The 19,613-nt window shown below is 39.4% G+C and overlaps 1 protein-coding gene across 1 annotated transcript; it reads right to left on the reverse strand.

Annotated features, from left to right (window-relative positions):
- Positions 1-1,955: 1,955 nt before the first annotated feature.
- Positions 1,956-13,247, reverse strand: LOC149844611 (putative aconitate hydratase, cytoplasmic). Its single transcript, XM_089994939.1, has 20 exons — positions 12,681-13,247; positions 12,423-12,527; positions 11,878-12,038; positions 11,673-11,765; positions 11,248-11,433; positions 10,944-11,105; positions 7,944-8,088; positions 7,706-7,848; positions 7,550-7,606; positions 7,391-7,470; positions 7,225-7,300; positions 5,645-5,830; positions 5,417-5,484; positions 5,191-5,309; positions 4,971-5,092; positions 4,470-4,568; positions 3,920-4,399; positions 3,036-3,134; positions 2,695-2,937; positions 1,956-2,352 (listed from the first exon to the last, which is right to left on the reverse strand). The coding sequence occupies exons 1-20, from the start codon at positions 12,994-12,996 to the stop codon at positions 2,278-2,280; spliced, it is 3,015 nt and encodes a 1,004-aa protein (XP_089851065.1). The 5' UTR covers positions 12,997-13,247; the 3' UTR covers positions 1,956-2,277.
- Between the last annotated feature and the right edge of the window lie 6,366 nt (positions 13,248-19,613).

A 19,613-nucleotide genomic window follows, 5' to 3' on the forward strand; every position in this document is an offset into this window, starting at 1 on the left:
GACTTGGCTTGGTTCGGCTTGTTAAAGACCAGCTCATAAAACTAGTGAGTCAAGCCACGAGCAGCTCGTTTAGCTTAAACAAGTTGAGCTCCAACAGAGGGTGTTTGGCTCGAGTGAGCACATTATATATATATATATATATATATATATATATATATATATATATATATATATATATATATATATATATATATATATATATATATATATATATATATAAAGAGAGAGAGAGAGAGAGAGACGAGCCCAGAAATGAGCTCGGTAAATGAGCCAAGCCTGAACATACCTTGTTTGGTTCATTTGACTTGTTTACCAACCCTAGTTGGTTGCAGAAAAATGCTCATATATGCAGTGGTGAGCTACCCTATACTCCCTCAACAGGAAAGCATTTGATCAAGGCGCTTAGGTTTTTCACCCTTGTCTAGTAAAACACATTAATGACTTCAACCACAAAATGGATTGTTTTTTGTACTGCCTCAAACAAATCAGATTATGGTGCTACTTACTGGCTAAAGGCATGCATTTCCTTATTTCTTCCAATCCCTTTTTAGCAACCTTTCATTTCTTTTTTATAAGCAAGCTGCGGTTAGACACATAACATTTGGTTTTGAACTTGCAACGTCCCTACACATGGTGACTTGCACTAACAGCTCCTACCAAACAAGCCGAGCCCCCCTTGGTGATAAAAGAATAGTGTTTTTCTACAATAGAAACGAGTTACCCATGAGTTTTTGCCTTTTATAAAATATGGCCCTCACGACAGCTGAAAAACAGCCAGTGACTTGTTTTCTGTGGGTTGTGCCCTCCTACCACAGATAGACCTTTTTTTTGAATTTATAACCAGAAACCTACTGTCGTTGTGCCGGCAGCGTAAAACTCCGAGGCTAGAACTCCTGGCCCCAGGGCCTATGCTACGCATTGGCTTGCACAGAGGGGGTGGCACCCATGAGAATCGAACTTTGACTGCCCGTCTAGCAGCCAAGGCCCCACCCCACTATGCCAACCCCCCTCGGGCTACCACAGATAGACCTGTTCCACAAATGTCTCACCTCTCCAGGGGGCTTACTGATTGATTCAACTAGGGGAACAGGGCACCACACACACAACAATATCTAGTGCAGACTGAAGTTGGCAGGAGAAAAGTCGGGCTTAGAATGCATAAAATGGGTTTTAATACCAACGTGGATCAGCATAACATGGGTGCACATACCTCAAATCTCTGTCTATGTATTGAATCTGGCGTAGAAGCCATGCCAAGGATGGAGGTAAACAAACACTGAATGCCAAATCCACCTCAAATTAGGGTTTAAGGTTCATAAGGGGGAGGAGAGGGTGGATCAAGCTGCAAATACATGTATCTCTAATCCTTGGATCTCTTTTCACATCCAAAGTTTGAGATCCTAGCATTCACATGCATAATTTCCCAACTTGGCATGTAATCGCCATGTTCTGGACGCCAACATGTAATCATTTTTTTTTTGAAAGGCAAGCTTGGGTTAGGCAGACCCCTACCAGTTATACAATGATACCATTGGGATTTGAACTTGCAACGTCCCAACACAAGGTGACATGCACTAGCTGCTCCTACCAGACTAGGGGAGCCCCGTTGAAAGCATATATCTTTTAAGAAATTAGATTACCCGTCTAGGTTTTTTTTCAATAGGGTTATCTTTACAATTATCGAAAAAGAAATAAGTGCAGTTAACTTATACTTGACCCATATTTACTGTAGAATTTGAAGGTAGAGGCACAGCCTATCGAGTGAAGTATTCAGGCTACACTAAGGGATTAAGAAAACAAGAGCCAATGTAACGTATAACCATCAAAAGAACATATAGCAGCCTTGAATTGATTTACCAAGTGATGTTGCAAGAGCCAACCTTTTCTCACCTCAGTGCAAACATAATGGCATCATATTCATTCCATTAAAAAACTATGGATAAATCAAACCAGCCTTGACAAATCATGTTGTAGATTTATTTGGAAAATTTTCAATTATGCAGTTTATTATTCACCTCTGCTACAAAAGACAGCAGGTTCTCAAGGACAGAAAACCAACAGATCACCTATACAGTGCCGCATGCAAATGCACGCACTCTGTATCATTCAATCTCTTCCTTGTGCAGTACCGGGCTGGTAAATCTTATTGGAACTTACTCCTTATAACAAGGAACTTCAGTAGGCAATATCACCCAGCCGAAAGTTCAAGTTCAAATGGAAGAAATAGCTCTCTCACATTTAAAATCCAGAAGCCGAGAGATCAATGACTTCGCCCTTTCATTGCTGTGAATTGATCAGGTTGCGGATGACGAATGGAAGAATACCTCCATGGTTGAAGTAAGCCAACTCCACCTACAATGAAACAACTCAAACATCAAATAACTAGTAGACTTCTTCAGATACAGGAAACTAGACAAAAATTGCATATGCAATTACATTAGGTGTGTCAGAACAGAACTGTGATTTTTGCTAAGACAACAAATCTGAATGGAAAAGGCCTAAAGAAACCAAGTATTCTATCCATCCATTGAGAGAATTATATTAAAACATTTAAAACAGAAAATAATCAGTTTCTGCACATCATACCTAGGTAATTTTCAGAGAACAGAATACTGTTCTTTATTTAGGTAACTTTCCAGAAATGGAATAAGGTCATAAAAGCAAGTATCACTATAAGCAGAAAAGATGGGTTACCTCTGTGTCAAAGCGGGCTGTGCAAGTGAATGATTTCCCATTGTCAGTGACCACAGTAATGTCCTGACCAGGCCTTATCTCACTGATATTGTTTGGAAGATTGATAGTGTAACGCTCATGACCTGTCAAGCTAAGTGTCTCTGCATCCTCACCGGGCTTAAAGCAAAGGGGAATTATACCCATTCCTACCAAGTTACTGCGGTGAATTCTTTCAAAGCTCTTGGCAATCACTGCTTTTACACCCTGGTTTGGCAAAGGCAAAAGAAAAAAAACAAGGTTGAGCATTCATGCACTCAAAACCAAGCAAATTCCTTTGAGAAATGGGGAAATAATAGACAAACCAGCAACATCGGTCCCTTGGCAGCCCAATCTCGAGAGCTACCACTGCCATATTCAGCTCCAGCCAGGACAATGGTGTCATGCCCGTCAGCCTTGTATCTCTGAAAGATTTCACCACAACTTCAGTACAAGCAACTTGGAAGTGGATGCTTTGTCATATATAGCAAACTGGCCAAGAAGTTTGTTTGACAAAACATTCCAATTAAAAGAAAAAAGGCAAATTTAAGAAAACTGCTCCACTTACCAGGTACTTACAAAGAGAGACCCAACTTTTATTATTACACTTAACCACCTGTTTTTTTTTTTTCATCTTTGTATCAAAGAATGCTTCGTTGTAAAATTACCAAGTCAGTAATCATTTAACAAAAAAATTTACATAAGATGAGCCATTTTAGCAACAAAAGACAAAAGTTTATTCTAACCATTAGTGGCTATTTGCAATGCAACAAGAAAAAATAGGCGGTTAGATGTGACTAGCAAAATGTTGGGCTGCTTTCTTGTAAATAGCTGTTATTGAGGAGCTTTCTGTAATTTATTAAAAAAAACAAAAATTGCTGATATAAAAATAAAACGTCCTTAAACAGAATTGTTGACATGAAAATCAGATGTCCTATTTTCAATCAGTTTCAAAATAAAACCCATACACACAACTAGCAGGAAACAAGGCACCAAAAGCAAACATATGAAAAGAACAAAATATTCTTGTCAATGTTCAATAGAAGAATGTCTGCACAATACTTTAAAAATAATGACTTTGTGAAAATAGCGATGGTTCAGAAGTATACCAAGGAAACCAGAACCAAAATAAATAAACAAGAAAAAACGGACAAGCATTGCACCAAGAGGTTGATGATGAAAGAAAACAAACTAACCACAAAGGACTCACCATGGCAGCATCAAATACATAAAGTTTCTCCCCTGTCGGGATATGGATCGTCTTGGGCCCAACTTCTCCCTTCAAAAGCTTGTTGACAATGCGGATATTGGCAAAAGTTCCCCTTGCCATCACCTCATCATTACCCCGGCGGCTACCATAGGAGTTGAAATCTTTCCTGTCAACACTGCGCTCAAGTAGATACTTAGCAGCAGGGCTGTCTTTATGGATGCTACCAGCAGGTGAAATGTGATCAGTAGTTATGCTGTCACCAAAATTTAGTAAGCAGTATGCGTCCTTCACACTATGAGGGCCAGGCGGTGCCATGGTCATGTCTTTGAAATAAGGCGGCTCATGAATGTATGTTGAACTTGGATCCCACGAGTAGAGTTTGCTTGTAGGAACAGACAGTTCATTCCACATAGGGTTACCCTTTGTGATAGCCTCATATGTACTCTTGAACATGTCTGGCAACACACATGATTGCACAACCTAAACAGAAAACAGTGTCAAACATGATCCAAAAAGAAGTGCAAAGTCCAATGAGTGTTGCATTCCCTACCTCTGCAACTTCTTCATTGGAAGGCCAGATATCCCTGAAGAAGACAAGCTTCCCATCCTTCCCAGTGCCAATCGGCTCTGTTTCAAAATCAATGTCAACCTGCAAAGAATTTTTATTGTCAATTGAAGATCTTAAAAAAAAAATCAGGAAGAAGCAAAAATGCCCAAGAAGAATATCTTATGCAAAATATCAGGCTTGTGACAGAACTGGGATGGATTGACAATTATTCAGACCCAAAATCAGCCAGAACACAAGTAGAAACAATCCTGTTAACCCACCAGTAACATGAAAAGCAAAATAAGAAAAATTCCATGCAACATAATTAACATACAAGCATGCAGAAAAATGTTTGCACTCATATTTCCCTAGATGTATTCAGTTTTGCTTTACTATTTACATATTTCCACATCTCTAAAACTCTGAAAGTTCATTGTAGGCAGTTAAATAGTCAAAACATGAACAAGCAGGAAACAGAGATTATAAAGGAACTGGTTCACTTACTGTGCCAGCAAGAGCATATGCAACAACAAGAGGAGGAGAAGCAAGGTAATTTGCTCGTGTCAAAGGATGAACCCGTCCCTCAAAATTTCTATTTCCAGAAAGTACTGCAGCAGCAACAATATCTGGCAAAGGAAACTACCCATGAGGAAAATGTATGGACACACAACTTGTTAAGTGTTCGATGAAACAACTTTGCAGCCATAGTAAAAGGAATTGTTACCATTATCTGCGATAGCTGCTGCAACTGACTCATCCAGGTCCCCAGAATTACCAATACATGTTGTGCAGCCATACCCAACAATATGGAAGCCCTGCTGGTTCAGGTACTTTTGCAGGCCACTACACAAGTCCATTTCAGAGACTAAATCAATGTCAGAACAGAACATTACATGAAAACTTTGCCTTGTTTAGTATGTCTACGCAGTAGGCTGTTCTCTGCAAATTACCTCTTGAGTAAATATTTGGTTACAACTCCAGAACCCGGCGCAAGACTTGTCTTGATCCATGGTTTGACCTAATCATAAGAGAAAAGAGTTCCACGATACTGTTATACAAGGTCCAAAGATGGAATAAAAAATTGATCCATAGACCTGAAGCTGTTCTACTAAATGATTGAATGGAAGGCTTTCAACTACTACAAAACTGAAAAGAACAAACAAGAAAATGTAACTAACCTCAAGGCCTAATTCACAAGCCTTCTTTGCAACCAGCGCAGCCCCCAGCATAACACTTGGGTTAGAGGTGTTTGTGCAACTGGTGATAGCTGCTATAACAACACTTCCATGCTTAAGCTCCGCAGGCTGTCCATGGAATTGAAACTTTACAACTTTGTCTTGCACTTCTTTTGGAATAGCAAATCCCTGTTGAAACAAACTTGAAGGTTCAGGACTTTAAGCCAATAACCATAAACTATATTTGAAAAAAATGCATTATTTATTCAGATGTTGATTAAAAATGAATCCAACCAATCTCGGTGCACATGGATCTCCGCTGCAAAATCATGAGTGGCACTAGAACAGATTTATAATACTGCATTAACATGAGATCCCAAATCAAAGGAAATTAAGCTGGACAGTCATTTCTCTCTCCTTTTTTTTCCAATAAAAATAATAGAGCTCGAGATGGCTAGGTTTGACATTCCAATTCAAACTTAAGTTTGGTATTTCACGACACAAGCTAGAGGTGGAAACAAGGTGAACAAATTTAATGATGAACATTCTTTGCAGCAGTTTCATGAAAAAGAAACTCACTATGATAATTCTAAATAACAGTAAAACAAAGAAAACACAAAAGCTAAACAGTAAGCAAAATAATAAGGAGAGACACTTGTAATAATCAGAAAAAAGGTAACACCAACAAGTATCAACCACGTTACGTGAAAAAGTATTAGCTAAAGCCCCCAACAAGAAAAGTGAATAACATGGTTTTTTAAGCTTTGATATTGTGTCTTAGGAGATAAACAAACAAAATTGCCAACCAACTAATAAGTGCATTTATTCGAAAATTCTAAGTTAATCTCAGCCTTGATATAATGTCTTTTAAACTGTAATCCAACATAATATCAAAGTTAAGAAACCATTGTCAAGAAACGAACCACAAGACATCATATCTGCAAACTCAAAGCCAAAGATATATAAATAATGTAATAACACAAAAAGCAAGCACATAATTATTAAGACAAAGTATAGAAAGGAAAAGCATACATTTTGTTCACATTGGTTTTACATCCTTGAGCAACTTATCTACTATTCAGCATTAGCCAACAGGATAAGCCATCAAAGGACAACGTGTAAGCTAGATAATGGAAGTAACATTTGTAACTTCCATGAGATGACAAGCACTTGCATTAGGAAGAGGTCGCTTTTTCTTATTTCTTACTATGCTAACACAAACTTCCGTGCATTACTTTAACTTCTGTCTGACGATAACTGAACCGAAGTTTTAAGTGGAATTTTCAATGGCTTCCTGCCTTCTTTTTAATGACATAAACTAGTAAACAAACGAGAAAATATTTTACTCCTAGGATCTATTATATCTAAGAGATGTCTTGTTCTTCTGTTTGTATATTAGTGCACCTAAATCTTGGTATGGTTACATCAAGAACGTTTAGTATCCCCAGTTGGAAAGTTGGGTGTGACCCAAAGAGTAACTGAAATAATCAGCAAGGGATGTTCAAAGTACTCTTGAGCCTCATCCAAGCAGACAGGTTGAACATCAAATGAAGCACAATACAGGAAAGCTTGTAGCACCTTACCTTAAACCCAACCTTGTTATCCAAACAAGAATGCCAATCGGATTTCATTTCTTTCAGCAGCACACGATCATGTGGTCTGCCAAAGAATCAACCTTGGGGTCAAAAAGAAAAGGAAAGGAAGAATGAATGAAAACCTTGAATTGAATGTAAAGGAACATAAGATTACCGCTTTGGCCCTGACATACATGGCTCAACATCTGCAAGGTCCAGCTCCAGATAAGATGAGTACACTCTTTCTTGTTGAGGCTGCATTTCAAAACACGGACTCAGTTGATCATGCATCATGTCCAAGAACCTTGCAACAATGCTGTAAACTTAAACTCACCTCATTGTAGTCAACAAACATTTTGTTTGCTCTTAAGTATGCCTCTATCATTGCAACCTGTGGTGAAAGAATTCAAAAACAAATCCCACAATGCTCAGGAACCCGTCATCTGCAAATGAAATTCTTAAGAAATAAGATACAGATGGGACAACTAACAGTTTCATCACTCCGTCCTGTCAATTTTAGGTATTGCAAAGTGACATGGTCTACGGGGAAGAAGCCCATGGTTGCACCATATTCAGGTGACATGTTAGCTATAGTGGCACGATCAGCCAATGACAGTTTCCCCATGCCCTCACCTACACAAGCAGACAATAATTAACTACATAAAATGTTGGAGTTTCATAAAACCAACCAATTTTAGTTTTAAGCTTCCGCATCAAACTGGGATTACCATAGAACTCAACAAACTTCCCAACAACACCATGTTTCCGCAACATTTGTGTGACAGTTAACACCAAGTCAGTAGCTGTTATACCATTCTGCAATTTTCCAGACAACTTAAACCCAACCACACCAGGCAAAACCATACTCATTGGCTGCAAAAGAAGTCAAAAGAGGAGAAAAACATGAATTAATCATATGATTTGGTTATGCTAATACATCTACCCATGATCATCCATGTAAGCATCACTCTGGGCAAGTTATATGAGCAATTCATCCAGTAAAATAGAAGAATAACATGAAGGCAGGATCTCACAAATATCATGTTATCCGAAAAGGCAATAAAAAACAACAAAGGACCTTAAGCTAGATGCATATGCACAGTCAGGAACAAGAAATTTGAGATTCTTCAACTTATATACAAATGCAACCTAGAAGGGTGAGGCAGTTGTATGGCAATAACTACATAAGAACAGTGGTACAACAAAAAATACACAGAATGGAAGAGATACACCATCAACAAGCGTTAGAAACCAATTTCATTCAACAAGTAATTAGTTTTAATAATGAACTACAGATTTTTAGTATTAAAATATCCGTTGGAACGTTTTACTTCCATCCATGTTAATTTATAATATCTGGCATGCTAAACCCCTTGAATGTGAAACTCATGTATGCATAATGGCATTTCAGTTTACAAATGTGTTCAACTGTAGCAAAAAATCAGGTTGAAAGTCATCATGTTGTGAATACTATGCAAAAAAAAACATCAACAACCGATGCTGATGGGAAATTACATCAACAAGCCCACAATTGGCCATAATTGGGAGCTCAGATACAGCACACATGGCATAAGAAATGCATGCAATAATAGGTCATGCAAAATCGAACGAGTTTCCAATGCTAAATCTGTGTAAAGCTTTAGTGGGTGGAATCATAAGGGCAAGCTGTTCCCGTGATAATAGTGAGAGAACATAGAGAGGATTTAGAGTCAATGTGTCAACCGAATAACAAGAAAGACAAAAACAGATATCAAAGCTTCAAATCAATGGCTATAAGAACAACTTGTTGGTCTTCAATGAAAGATCATTTTAACAATATTCCAGCCAGAACCTCAAAGAAAGAAAAACCACCTATTCATTGAGTAGGAAGCTTTCCCTGACATTTGGGTATTCCAGTGTTGTGGAGACCATTACTTATCAACTTTCCATGTAAAAGACAAAAACAATGTCATGTTTGCAACTCCTGCCGCTTCACTGGTCTATTTAAAGCAATACCTTTGCTGCTTGTTTATCTCCTTGACTTTTCTAGCATAGACCCCCAAGATGATTTAGCCCATTCTAAAGAAGGGGACACATTTGTCCTTCTAGACAGAACTTAGACAATAAAGAATAAACCTATTAGTCCAATTTAAAGAAATCTTTGCCATGATCAAGGACAAAGTTCAATGGATAAAAGCAACAAACTCTGGTCCTTTTTTCTGGCCCACAAATAAACCTCAAAGTAATTGGACCGAATCAATTATTTCCCAAACCACCCCATTAAAGGGAAATCGGCTGCTCAGGAACTCAACTTGGTTAACTTGGTTTATCATCATATCAACCAACAGATCCAGGCAAGCAGTAGTTGGACCCACAGTTGGCACACCTGGCGAGTCGACTCGGGAATCGCCTGAGTCAACCCGGATCAGACCCCAACTAGGTCACGATTCAGGACTGCCGATCCAACCCATTAAATAAATTTTTTTTATCATGTATTTTATTATTTTAATGCATAATTTTTATTTAAAGTCACTTGTTATGAAGAATCCAATATTGTTTAATGAAAAAAGTTAATAATCATGTATAATTATATGTTTTTGTAACTTATTTATTTGACATATTAGCTTGAAGTTTAGTTATTTTCATGTCTTAGACATGTGCTTACACTATAAAATATAGAGTCCTGACTCGTCCGAGTCATCGAGTCACCCCGATCACTCGGTGACCCATTAGGGGTCCGATCCGAGCCTGAGTCACGAGTTTGCCAACTATGGTTGGGCCTTTGAGTGGGTAGGGCCTTTGAGTGGGTAGCGTCTTTTGTCAGTCCCACCATAGAGAATATGAAAATCCAGATGGTGCATGCACCCTGTGTCTTAATCTTTTAATGGCCCATGATTGTGGGCCCAGCACTTTTCCCAAAATAAACAAACATGAGGAGCATGTCAACTGCCACCAGGTCATGGAATGGGGTCCAGAAGAGTGGGACTAGCTTCTCTTTACCATGTTGAAGAGATGATTCCAGAGCATATTCTTATTCAATAGTGCAGCAGCATAAGTACAGAGAATGCAGGAATTAACCAGCAGAATTAGTAACACAAAATAATTAAAAGAAAGGCACTTGTTTCTTTTGATAACCCAGAGGAGAAACAACAGATAATGATAAATCAGATTAAATAACAATAATTATTTAGACAAACTTGAGCTGTTTCATCCATCAAGAAGAAGATAAAAAAACTACCTCAAACAAGATAATCAGAAGTTATGAAAAAAGAGGAAAGGAATACTAAAAGAAATTAACACAATCCTTGTCAAAAATGATCACAAAGAAAGGTTCTATAACTTTCTTCAGCTCCTACTTTCTAATTAGTATCAACAAAATAAAAAAACCTCACTACAAAGAGCAAAACGTGGTCAGAGCTAGACACAAGATAGGAAACCCATTATTATTGATGTCCTTCCATTTAAAATGGCTTAAATCTTAAAAAAAAGACAAGAGTATGAACAGATGCTCTTTTCAGATTGATGCTTCTTTCAATTATCATTCTAGCCAAACTAGAAGCACATGTTTAATCTCATAGATATAGAAAATATCAGGCATGAGAAAGGAAAATATCATGCTTTAACAGGAATCAAGTTTTTGACATCACAAGCACTGAAATGCACGCACATGTATGCAGACATGAATGAAAAGAAAACGGAAGGGAAAAAAAAAGAGAAAAGAAACATTAAGAACAATCACAGGTTAATACCTGCCCAAGCATCGCAGCCTCTGCTTCAATTCCACCAACTCCCCAGCCAGCAACACCTAACCCATCAATCATGGTTGTGTGCGAATCAGTACCAACCACACTATCAGGATAGAGTATGTCATTGTTATTGAATACAACCCTGCCCAAATATTCCAAGTTCACCTAAAAGTTCCACACCACAAAATGAGTTAGGTAATCAATGCAATAAGGCTAAGCAACACAGTATGACTTGAGAATTTCATCAGAAAATGAAGAAAAATGCAGCAATAGCACTCTCCAACAAAGGTCCTATAGACTATTTTACCTGATGAACAATACCAGAACCAGGAGGAACAACAAGCATGTTACAAAAAGCATTTGATCCCCACTTGAGGAAACCAAATCTTTCCTTGTTACGACGGAATTCAAGATCCATATTTGTTTGCACAGCATTTTCTGACCTGGCCAAATCAACCTGAACTGAGTGATCAATTACAAGGTCCACTGGCACCTGCATCCACAACATAAATCATAAAATGCTCCATCAAGATCAACAACAATTGTTTTCTTTAACATGAAATCTGAAGTATCAATCAACTTGTAAATCAGATATCTCCCAAGAGACAATCAACTTGTAAATCAAATACTGCTTGATTGTTTGATATATTGCTGGATCAGTGCTTATTAGCAGACACTATAGAGAAATAAGTAAATTAATTTCAGTAAATTTCACAAGGGGTGAAGTCATACCAGCGGATTGATCTTGTCCGAGTCGCCTCCAAGCTTGTTCATAGCATCCCGCATACAAGCAAGGTCAACCACAGCTGGAACACCAGTAAAATCCTGAAAGAAAGGAAGGGAACAAAATATTAGTAACACTCTAATCTCTTTGGCAAAAGGCGAAATGAAGAAAAGAAATTTTCACCTACGCCAACACATCATCTGCAATTCGTACCTGCAACAGGACACGAGCAGGCTTAAATGGGATCTCAACCTGCTTCGGAGAAGTATTCTCCCAATCGATGATCTTCTCAACATCGGCTTTTTTCACCTGAAACTCATCGCAATTACGGATCGCCGACTCAAGGAGAATCCTGATCGAGTATGGAAGCCTATCTGCAAGCACAAATTGTTAAAAGAAAAGAATTGTGCTGTAAGACCATGTTGAAAAACGTAAATAAAAACACAAAACATGGAATCCTTCATAAAGTCTAGAGTATGTAGCCGCACTAGAATGAAACGGTGCCTCAATCATTTTATTAACAAGTAACTTAATTGATAAACAGCAAAATATGGAAATTTAACACCAAAGAAATTAAAGTTATATAAGAAAAAGAAATGAAGCAAAACCATGGAAATGATTCCAATACTGCACAACCCAAAACGAATCAAATACCAGCTAAATCAGTTATTCAATTGAGAAAATGCAAACGAGATTAGAAAATCCTCAGACATATTTAATACCCAACTTCCATAAAACCAGAATAAAGTAAAACGCACCAATCCGCGGATCATTGAGAGCCGGCAAGCTGTAGAATTTCCCGAATTCGCCGCCTCCTGGCTTCGGCAGACCGGTCAGAATTCCCTTGAAAGCATTCTGGGAAGCTAAAAAAAATCCACAAAGTAAAAAGGAGAAGAAAGAACAGTAAGAGGTCAACTTCTTTATTCCCAATTCCTCCAAACTCCAATTCAAAACACACACACACACACCCCCCCCAAAAAAAAAAAAAAACCTTTACAAAAGGCAATCCTCCTTACCCATGGTGGCAATCTTCCTCTCGAACCGCTCGATCACGGCCGTGGAGCTCCTGATCTGCGCGCGGATGCTCACCGGCGACCTCCAATCGAGACTGTACCGAGAGAATCCCCGCACCCAATCCCTCCCGATCGGCGAAGACGCCCTGATCGAGCTGAAGAGGCCGTTCCGGTGGGCAGAGAAGCTCAGAAACCGCGACGACGAAGATGACAACGACGACAAAGACGGAGAAGAAGGGACAGCGAGCGCTCTTGTGAAACCGCTGAGGGAAGAAACCCTAGATGCTCGAATGAGTCCAGCACATCCACTTACATACATGACGACACACCCGCTCACATCAAGAACGGGAGAAAAGAGAGAAACAGAGAGGAGCCAAAACACAATAGGCGCAAGTGCAAACGGAGAATTCCGAGATCCTCGATTTGCTGAGTGAACTTCGTTGAAAAGAACTAGGAAAAGAAGACGGGCTTGCGATCCAAAACTAGGAACATGAGAGATCGAGAACTCCCAAGAACAAGAAATCAGCTACTTTTTTTTTTTTGGATCAGCGTGAGAGGAAGGAGGGGGAGAAGATCAGTGGCCGAGGCAGATATTTAAAGCGGCACGCGTTTGGATCTTTTCCGTTGTGGGGTTTCGGGTTGGGGCCTTTCAGAAAATGATGGAGACCCGAATTGATGTGACTTTTTACAGACTTTTTTTAATTGGAAATTATTGCCAAAATTGTGGGATATTGTAATTGCAAGTAATTTAAAACAGAATCGCATGGGCCCATGCGTAAGCCGAAGCTTTTTTTTTTTTTAAAGGCAAGCTGGGGTTAGGCAGACCAGACCCCTACCAGTTATCTCTAGAGGGATTCGAACCTCGGCCTTCAGCTTGGCACAGGACCCGCTTACCACATGGGATACCACCTCGGTGGTTGCATAAGCCAAAGCTTCGCGACTCCATGGGATAGTGACCATAAGTAGGACAAGTAGAGCCAATGTATATAGCGGTTTTTGTTAGTAAAAAAAAAAGTAATTAAAAAAATCAAAATTATGAAAGTTTTTTTTTTTTATAGCAAGGGATAGCCATGGAGTTTTATGCTGCCAGGACAGTGATCGTAAGTATAGAAGACAAAGTCGAAAGCAGATCAGGTCATGCTGAACATGAGCATTTTTGCTCATGCCGACATCGTGGCCATCCGATTTGCATTTTAAAAAGCTCAAAAGTGAACAAAACCATGTGGCATTCATCCAAAATGCAAACAGACGGCCACGATGTCGGCATGAGCAAAAAAGCTCATGTTCATCATGACCTGATCTGCTTCTGACAAAGTCAATGCGGCTAGGTCTTTGATCATGAGGGCGATTGCTTTGTCTAGATATCTAAAAAATATACTTCAAAAAAAAAATCATTTCCACCAAACAAACACTGAGAAAACAAGTCTTTTAATAAGTATGTGCTGGAAACAGTTTTAAATCATCTTTGGGCCGCGAGTTGAATGGGCCATTTGAGCTGATTCAGACCGATTTTGACAACATTGTATTAAGGGTTCACTTGCATTTTTTCTCTTCGACATGCACGGAGCTTTCAGTTTTTTTTTTTTCTTCAACGACGAAAGAATTTTCATTGGAAACCAGGTCACTTAATGAGCCCGCCTTCCTACCAGGTAAAACTCCGAGTTGAAGACACTACCATCCAACCTTATGTGCCTCAACCGTGATAAAGTAATGGCAGCCCCTCCATGTGCCAAAGAGATTTGATCCTGGGAATTAACTAGAGGACTGCCAATGTGCAATCAGTGACTGGAACAGAAAAAAAAAACAGCCAATGTGCAATCAGTGACTGGAACAGAAAAAAAAAAACAGCCAATGTGCAATCAGTGACTGGAACAGAAAAAAAAAAGCATACTTTTCTTAGCTTCTAGAACACATTTTCTACACATAACTGTGCCACATGCAAACAAAGGAGGAACTTTCTATGCACAAGCCCCCTTTAGAATTGGTCAATGGTCCCAAATTATGGGGCCGCTTTTGTACCACACCAACAAAGTCTCAACGTGGTTGGGCTTACCTTTCACATAGAGAGCGCAGGTTGGCTGGTAAACGAGCTGAATGAGCTGAGCTTGAAGTGTTCAAACTTGGTTAATTCTTGTGGCGAGCCAAGCCAAGTTTGTGCTTATATATAACAAGCTCAAGTTAAAAACTTGAGCTGACTTGTTTATCAATAAAAAACATATTTTCTAGAGTTTTTAAAAAAAATAGGATTACAAAAATACGTGTGCATAAAATATATCTAAAATATATATTTTCAATACTGAGATTCTACAAGTTGGGATGAGCTGAGTACCTATTGTTTATATTCAACTTGTTCAGCCTATTTTATGAGTTTGAACAAGTTATTTATGAGCCAAACATGAGCCGAGCCACGAAGGGCTCCACCTCTAGACACGGCTTGATTCTTAGGTGTCACAGTGGGTTTCTTAACTTAATTGAAGAAATGTGTAGAGAAAGGAGGAAGGTGGGGGAGGGCCTTCCAATTCCAGGTCCACCTAGCTTTGCGTGCCGAGTTTGGTCACCTGAGGGTGACGACGGGTCAATGTAGGTGCCCTGCTACGGGTCCTGGACTTTTCAAGAGTAGGTTTGGATATTTTTAAGCTTTGCTTTTTTGTTGAGTTTTGGCGAACGGTCGGATGCATGTTCCAGTTTAGACTACAACATATTATAGGCCTGATTCGACTCGTATTATAGGCTCCGAATCCAGGTCAGATCTGAAACAAATGTAGTCAGGTTTACTTGGGTCTAGTTTTGAATTGGATAAACATTGCAGTAAGGTTGAGGTTGAAATCAGGTTTAACTCAATCCGTTTTGATTTACCCATTTTTAGTGTATCTAGTGTCGACCATGAGCCAAACCATATCTAACCCGTTTGCAACCCTACTGATTGGACCTAGTATAATCATAGTTTTGGATATGGATTCTTCAGATACAGATTGGAGACCCCTTTAGGTCCAATTCTGATAGCTTTGTAGGGGCAATTGGTAGATCGGATTCCAAGTGAAATAACGGGTTGAAAGTGAGACCCATTCATAATTTAAGGATCCAGCAAACACTGGATTTTTATTCGGACTCAAAGTTTGGATTTTCCTTTCCCCAAAAGTCCCAAAATTGCGGTGTTCGAGTCGGATCCATACTCATCAAGCCTGATCTCCAAAGATTGTGGGTGTTGGGGTCTCTTCAGTTATATGTGTTCATCACCCACTAGAATTTGTGGTAAGGAAGTAACCAAAGGATCTAAATCTCAATTGCCATATAGTGATTGGTTGGACAAAATTCATTTATTGGATTTGGATGTTTGTAAAATTTATTCGAGTCCAGTTCACTAGATCCATTTTTTCCTAATTGAATCTGATAGGATCTAGTATCCAACCCCAACCCTACAAATTGGTATTCATCGAGGTGGACTTTGATTTTTAATAATTCAGTCACTTATTAAAATGCCTTAGATCAACTGGCCCTTGGTCTAAGACCATCCAGGCCTTGTCCTTACCTAGAGTGGATCTTGGATTGATGGATATAGGTCTTGAGTTAATGCATCAAATCTTATGCACTGGCAGATTCGGATCCAGGACGATCCACCAAAAAGAAAAGGGAAGAAGAAATTAGTGGATTAATGATGATCAATAATCCAATTTGTTAGGGTTTTATTTATTTATCAATTTTAGAGTTATTTTTTGTTATTGGATCTATCCAATATCCAAAAGTAGGATTAAGATTTTCTTTCTTTAACTATAAATATTTGTTATGTGGTGGATTTAGGATGGATGGATGATTGAACCTTTGTTATTTTTTGAATTTTGTGCATTAATTTATTTCATATTTTAAATATTTTTTTGTTTGCTTTAATTCACATATGTAATAATATGTAAGAGTAGAATAATTTAGATTTTTCTTGCAATCCACGGCCTGAGGATGCTTTCACAACTTGGGGAGCCAACTTGGACCACTATGATAATAGTGGCCACCACCACAACATGAGGATTTGGGACCTACGTTCAATAGTGTAGATTTTTCCTGCATTATCGGGATCAAGAGTGCAACAAAGTCCCTACGTTCAATAGGGTAGGCTCATTTGGAATTGTGGGACATGATTAGGTGAGGGGTACCCTCTGGCAGTGATGGTTAGTGGCCACTCAGATGTCGTTCATCCATGAGATAAACAAGAGGGTAGCAGCACACTAAAAGTGTGCGATTACATTACACTTGATCCTCCCTCGAGATAAACAGGATATGCATGGTTAGGTTTCTTGTATTTTGATTGGGCTTTGCAAATTTTTTTTAGGATCTGTTTGGAATCTGTAGCTGGGATGGGCGTTTATGCAGTTTATGCATTTGAAGAGTTGGCAGCTGCCAAATCGTAAATACAAAGGAGACAGGGCCTCACTTTCCATCCCAACGCCAAGATTCCAAACAGGACCACCAAGGTAGTTTGACCAAGATTTTACCACGAGACCACCAAATGCATAAACGCCAGTGCCGAGATTCCAAACAGGCCCTTAGTCATTCATATGTATGCTTTAGATGCGTGGCATTTTAGAGCATATGAACGACATCCAAGAGACCTATGATGATAACATTGTAAGGTACCCTTGACTCGATCTGCACGGAAAGGGATGCAAATTGGTCAGATCCAAGATGGACCTTTTGCCATTTTTAGCTGCTCCGGATCAGACTTTTCATATATTTAGCAAGTTTGGATCCGATCCAAACAGATCCTTATACACAAAGCACGAAGCCACCTCAAGTAAGAGCCCACCGCTTTACAAAACCAGCCATCGTTGTTGCTCAATATAAATGAAATACTAGAGCCTGTTCTCAAGCTATGGAAGGGGCTCCAGAGTCGGTATCGAGAGATGCACCGTCAGGCCACGATTTATGAGAAAAACATCGTGACACCCCAATACAACTTGTGTAATACCAAAAGTAAGGCAGTTGTTGAAGCTGAGGAGATGGGTTCACCTCAGGACCATGAACAGATAGCCGAAATTGTCAATAGACTGGTGGTTGATGTGACTTCGCATAAGAAAGCAATTTCACGTGTATTTGAGTAGTTCGAAGGACTAGACGGTGAAGTGACAAGCCTGCGAGAGCATGTGAACTTGTTGATGGGATAGGTTACTTCGCTGAATATGATAGTGATCACCCTACAGACTGAAGTATGAGAGCTTCAGTTGAAGAACCACACTTTGCAGTGGACGATGACTCTAAATGGTGATAGGTTATCAAAGATACATGTGTCGAGGTTAGCGAAGTTTAATGGTTCAAGGGATAGCAAGGGCATAGAGAACTTTCTATTTCAGATAGAAGACTACCTGGATATTCAAAACGTATTGGCCGAGGACCTCAGAGTAAAGGCTGCAGTAGCTCTACTCGACGAAGATACTATAGCCTGGTGGAGACAAAAACATAGTGACATAAAAAGAGAGCATTGTGTAATTGATACTTTTGAGGCCTTCAAAATTGAGCTACGAAACTACTTTATGTCGAGAAATGTACAATGTCAAGCTTATCAGATGGTATCAAAATTAAAGCATACTAGAGCCTTAATAGACTACATCAGGACGTTCCAAAAGCTTATGTTGAACGTACCCAATCTGCTACATGAAGATAGACTAAACTAGTTTATTATGGAAATACAACTGTGGGCACAGTCCAAAGTGAAAAGGAGCAACTCCAAAACTTTGAAAGATGTGTATGTGATGATTGAGCGCCTAGTGGATACTCAGCGCAAGACCTTCACTCCATCGACAAAAGCCGAGAAGAAGTCAAACCATGGAGGCAAGAAGGAGGATCAACGTGACAACAAGGGTGAGGCATCTACCCAACACCATTTTGATAAGAAGCAAAATTACAAGAAGTAAAACAACGACAACAAAGGGCAGGTTGTGATTTGTTGGTTCTGTGGCAATAGGCATATCGCAAGGCAATGTCCAAAGTAACTCGTGAAGGATAATCGACATGCCAATGCAATACATGCAGAAAGTAGCGACACCGAGGTCATGCAACCAAGGATGAGAGTTATGCGGTCGGTCAACGCAGTAAGAAACTGTGCAGTTGAAAGCATACCGGTTAGCAAAGAACTCATGTATCTAGAAGTCGTTGCAAATGAAAAGTCTACTACAACAATGGTAGACTCTGGGGCCACACATAACTTTGTCTCGTAGGAAGAGTTAGAGCAGTTGGGCTTGAAGCCTAGGCCAAAGCAAAAGACCATCATGACTGTGAACTATAAGGCCAAGCTCATCCTTAATAAAGCAAGAGATGTGGTTATCCAAATTGAAAGTTAGGTCAACAAAACCAACTTCTCAGTGGTGACCCCAGAGGATTTTTGAATGATTTTGGGCATGAAGTTTCTTCGCAGCCAGAATGTGATGATATTGTCGAAGTTTAACTCATTGACGATCATGAGGCCAAATTCTTCGTATGCGGTGCAGTGTCTTACTCTTGAAGGCAATTCTTCAATGCTATCTATCATGCAATTGAAGAAGGGTGTCAAGCAGAAAGAGTAGACATTCCTAGTTATCGTGCACACCAAAGAAGAAAAGGTAGAAGCAGCAGTGTCACCGACCCTTGCCCCACTGTTGGTGGAGTTTCGAGGAGTGAAGCTCTTATAACTGCCGAAGTGTATGCCGCCAAGTTGCTAGGTTGACCACAAGATAGAGTTAATCCCAGGAGCAAACCCCCCTGTCATAGTCCCTTATCGCATGAGATCAACTGAATTGAAAGAGCTGCATAAGCAGCTAGACAAGATGTTAGAAGCAGACATCGTTCATATTTCAAAAGCACTCTTTGACGTCCCTGTACTCTTTCAGGTAAAACATGATGGTTCTAAAAGGCTATGTGTGGATTATTGTGCATTGAACGAGGTCACAGTGAAAAACAAGTATTTATTGTCAC

This window comes from Nuphar pumila, chromosome 2, assembly GCF_984573655.1.
Source record: "Nuphar pumila chromosome 2, dmNupPumi1.hap1.1, whole genome shotgun sequence".
Classification (NCBI taxonomy): Eukaryota; Viridiplantae; Streptophyta; class Magnoliopsida; order Nymphaeales; family Nymphaeaceae; genus Nuphar; species Nuphar pumila.

Bases quoted from the DNA above. Each gene is read 5' to 3' on its own strand.
- LOC149844611 (XM_089994939.1), bottom strand. From the start codon at position 12,996: ATGTATGTAAGTGGATGTGCTGGACTCATTCGAGCATCTAGGGTTTCT. The intron at 7,607-7,705 runs GTTAGTTGTCCC...CTTTCACCACAG, and splicing joins CAGGACGGAGTGATGAAACT to GTTGCAATGATAGAGGCATA. The intron at 4,569-4,970 runs GTAAGTGAACCA...AATTCTTTGCAG, and splicing joins CATATGCTCTTGCTGGCACA to GTTGACATTGATTTTGAAAC.